Genomic DNA, 2,262 nt, shown 5'->3' with positions numbered 1-2,262 from the left:
GCAGTGATGCGATCATAGCTCACTGCAACCTCAAACTCCTGGCCTCCAATGATTCTTCCACCTCAGCCTCCAAAGTGCTAGGATTACAGATGTGAGCCACTGTGCCTGGCCTCCACACTCTTATTATGGCCCCTGAGAATGTGTGTGGCCTGGCCTCTACTTCTCCAGCCTCTTCTTCCCCTGCTCTCTATACTATGAGCCAACATGAGCCACATACCCGTTCTCATCCCCTCAGGCTGCTCCCTCTCCTTGGAGTTTCTGCCTATCTCCTACTTACCATTTGCGACTCAGCTTAAGACACTATTTTCTGTGGGACCCTCTTCCCTGAGCCATCTACTCTAAGCTGGATTCCTATCTCAGAAACACACACGTGGCCCCTCTAATCACCACCTATTTTTCTGTACTCTGTAACCCTAACTAGAGTAAGGCTCCTTGAGGGCTCACACTGTACCTATCTCATTCACTGGCTCCTCAGTAATTGGGGCACATGGTTGATGACCAATAAATATTGGCTGAAGAATGAGTATTATTATTAAAAATCCTTCAATATCACTCTTATGACATCACATCATAACTATGAAAGTAAACTATGGTACTTAAAGTATCATATGGTAACTGTAATAATTTCTTAACGATTTACTACTACTAACCTCTATTTGCTGAATTCTCAAATTGGAAATTAAGTCCCAACGAGCTGCTCCACTTTTGTCATATCCTCTGAAACCAAAGCCTGCAGCATTATTAATAGCATCAGCTGTAGCAAACAAAGAAAAAAAATATTAAGAACTTCCGTAACAATCCACCATATTCTCCAAGGAGGTGTATGTTATATTATGATCATTTATTATTAAATAGTAAAAGTAGGTTCATTCTAATTTTTAGGAGAGGTCAGAAACATTATCACATACGATAAAAATAACTAGAACAATTTGGTTAGTCAACAAAACATCAGATATTAAGCCTAAGTTGAGGCAAAGTAGAGTTTAAAAACTGGGGAGGACCAATGGGCTAAAGGTAAAGATTCAATATAGGAAACGCTTCCCAATACTAGAATGCTCCAGTGGAATACAGTGGAGCACGCTCAGTCATCTGTCCAGAAACCACTAAGGGGATGTTTTGCCCTGGGATCACCATGTTCTTTTTAAAAACATAATGGACCTTTACTATAGAAAAGAATATATAAGCGAGGTATAATATTTTCATTCCATTTTTTTTCTTTATTGGTTCACCAGAACCCACTCTATGTATTAATATATGTCTTCAGAATTTGTTTTCTAAGCCTTTCACCACAATGCTCAATAAGTCAATTTTGCTCTATATACCTATTTGATTAAGCTTTAAGGAAAGTTTCTGCCTCAAATGAGCCCTTTTCCAATTAACTGAAAAAATGTTTATAATTTATGGTATAGGTGTCATGACTAAAAAAACAGACTAACTGAAATCCATCAAAACCCATGGATATAATATGCCTGCATGGACATGGATCCTGAATTGTTTCATGGCTTATTAGTGCTTTTTAGTACATCAAACAAGACTTTTCAAAGATTACACCTTGGGGAAAAAGGAATAAATAAGCACGATTCATCCCCTGTCAGGTTTAATGAGGTCAGCAGCCTTTGGGCAAATAAGTATGAGCCTTTAAGGTAAAGCTTATCAATATAGTAGCATTCATATTCAATAGGATTAAAAATAAAATCTATTAATAATATGGGCTGCACACCAGCCCAAATGGCTGCTGGAGAACTTCTTCCTCCCTCATGGCCGCCACCACTTCTGATTTCCTCACTTATTCATTCTCTCCATCTTTTTTGCCTACTGCCATCAGAAAGCAACTAAACTCCTAACCAACTTCTCATCTGACAATAGGACTGATCCGGGGTATGGTCGACAGTGACGTAGAGAGAACTGGGGAAATCAAACTGCAGGTATCAACCTTCCACATACCTCTGTGCCCCCAACTCCCATCACAGCCCGCCCTTTACCTCAGGTAACCTAACTCCTGAGAAAGCTTCCAGGTTGTCATTAATACGAAGACGAACTTAGCAATCTGTGATTCCTAATAACTGACCGTTAACATCAATTTAAATCTTAACCTGTCTCTACATGGGCTAAGACAATGTTTTCTAAACTTGAATTAAAGGGGGAAAACTGCTGAGATCCCAATAAATCATTTTCTGAAGTGGTAAAGAGGACACCACCACAGGGATGAGACTAGAGGCCTGATTCCTGTTTTGAGAAACCCTGAATTAAGAAATTAAACAG

General features: G+C 39.4%; 1 protein-coding gene across 1 annotated transcript in view; it reads right to left on the bottom strand.

Annotated features, from left to right (window-relative positions):
* Positions 1–2,262, bottom strand: part of MBOAT2 (membrane bound O-acyltransferase domain containing 2) — a 170,321-nt gene that overhangs the window by 18,331 nt on the left and 149,728 nt on the right. The window contains exon 8 of the mRNA XM_012639943.1: positions 634–754. Coding sequence (XP_012495397.1) covers positions 634–754 — 121 coding nt within the window. The remainder of the gene's footprint in view (positions 1–633; positions 755–2,262) is intronic.

The sequence above is a fragment of the Propithecus coquereli genome, unplaced genomic scaffold (genome assembly GCF_000956105.1).
Source record: "Propithecus coquereli isolate 6110/MARCELLA unplaced genomic scaffold, Pcoq_1.0 Scaffold145, whole genome shotgun sequence".
Classification (NCBI taxonomy): domain Eukaryota; kingdom Metazoa; phylum Chordata; class Mammalia; order Primates; family Indriidae; genus Propithecus; species Propithecus coquereli.
This window is presented reverse-complemented; position numbering and strand designations above follow the sequence as displayed.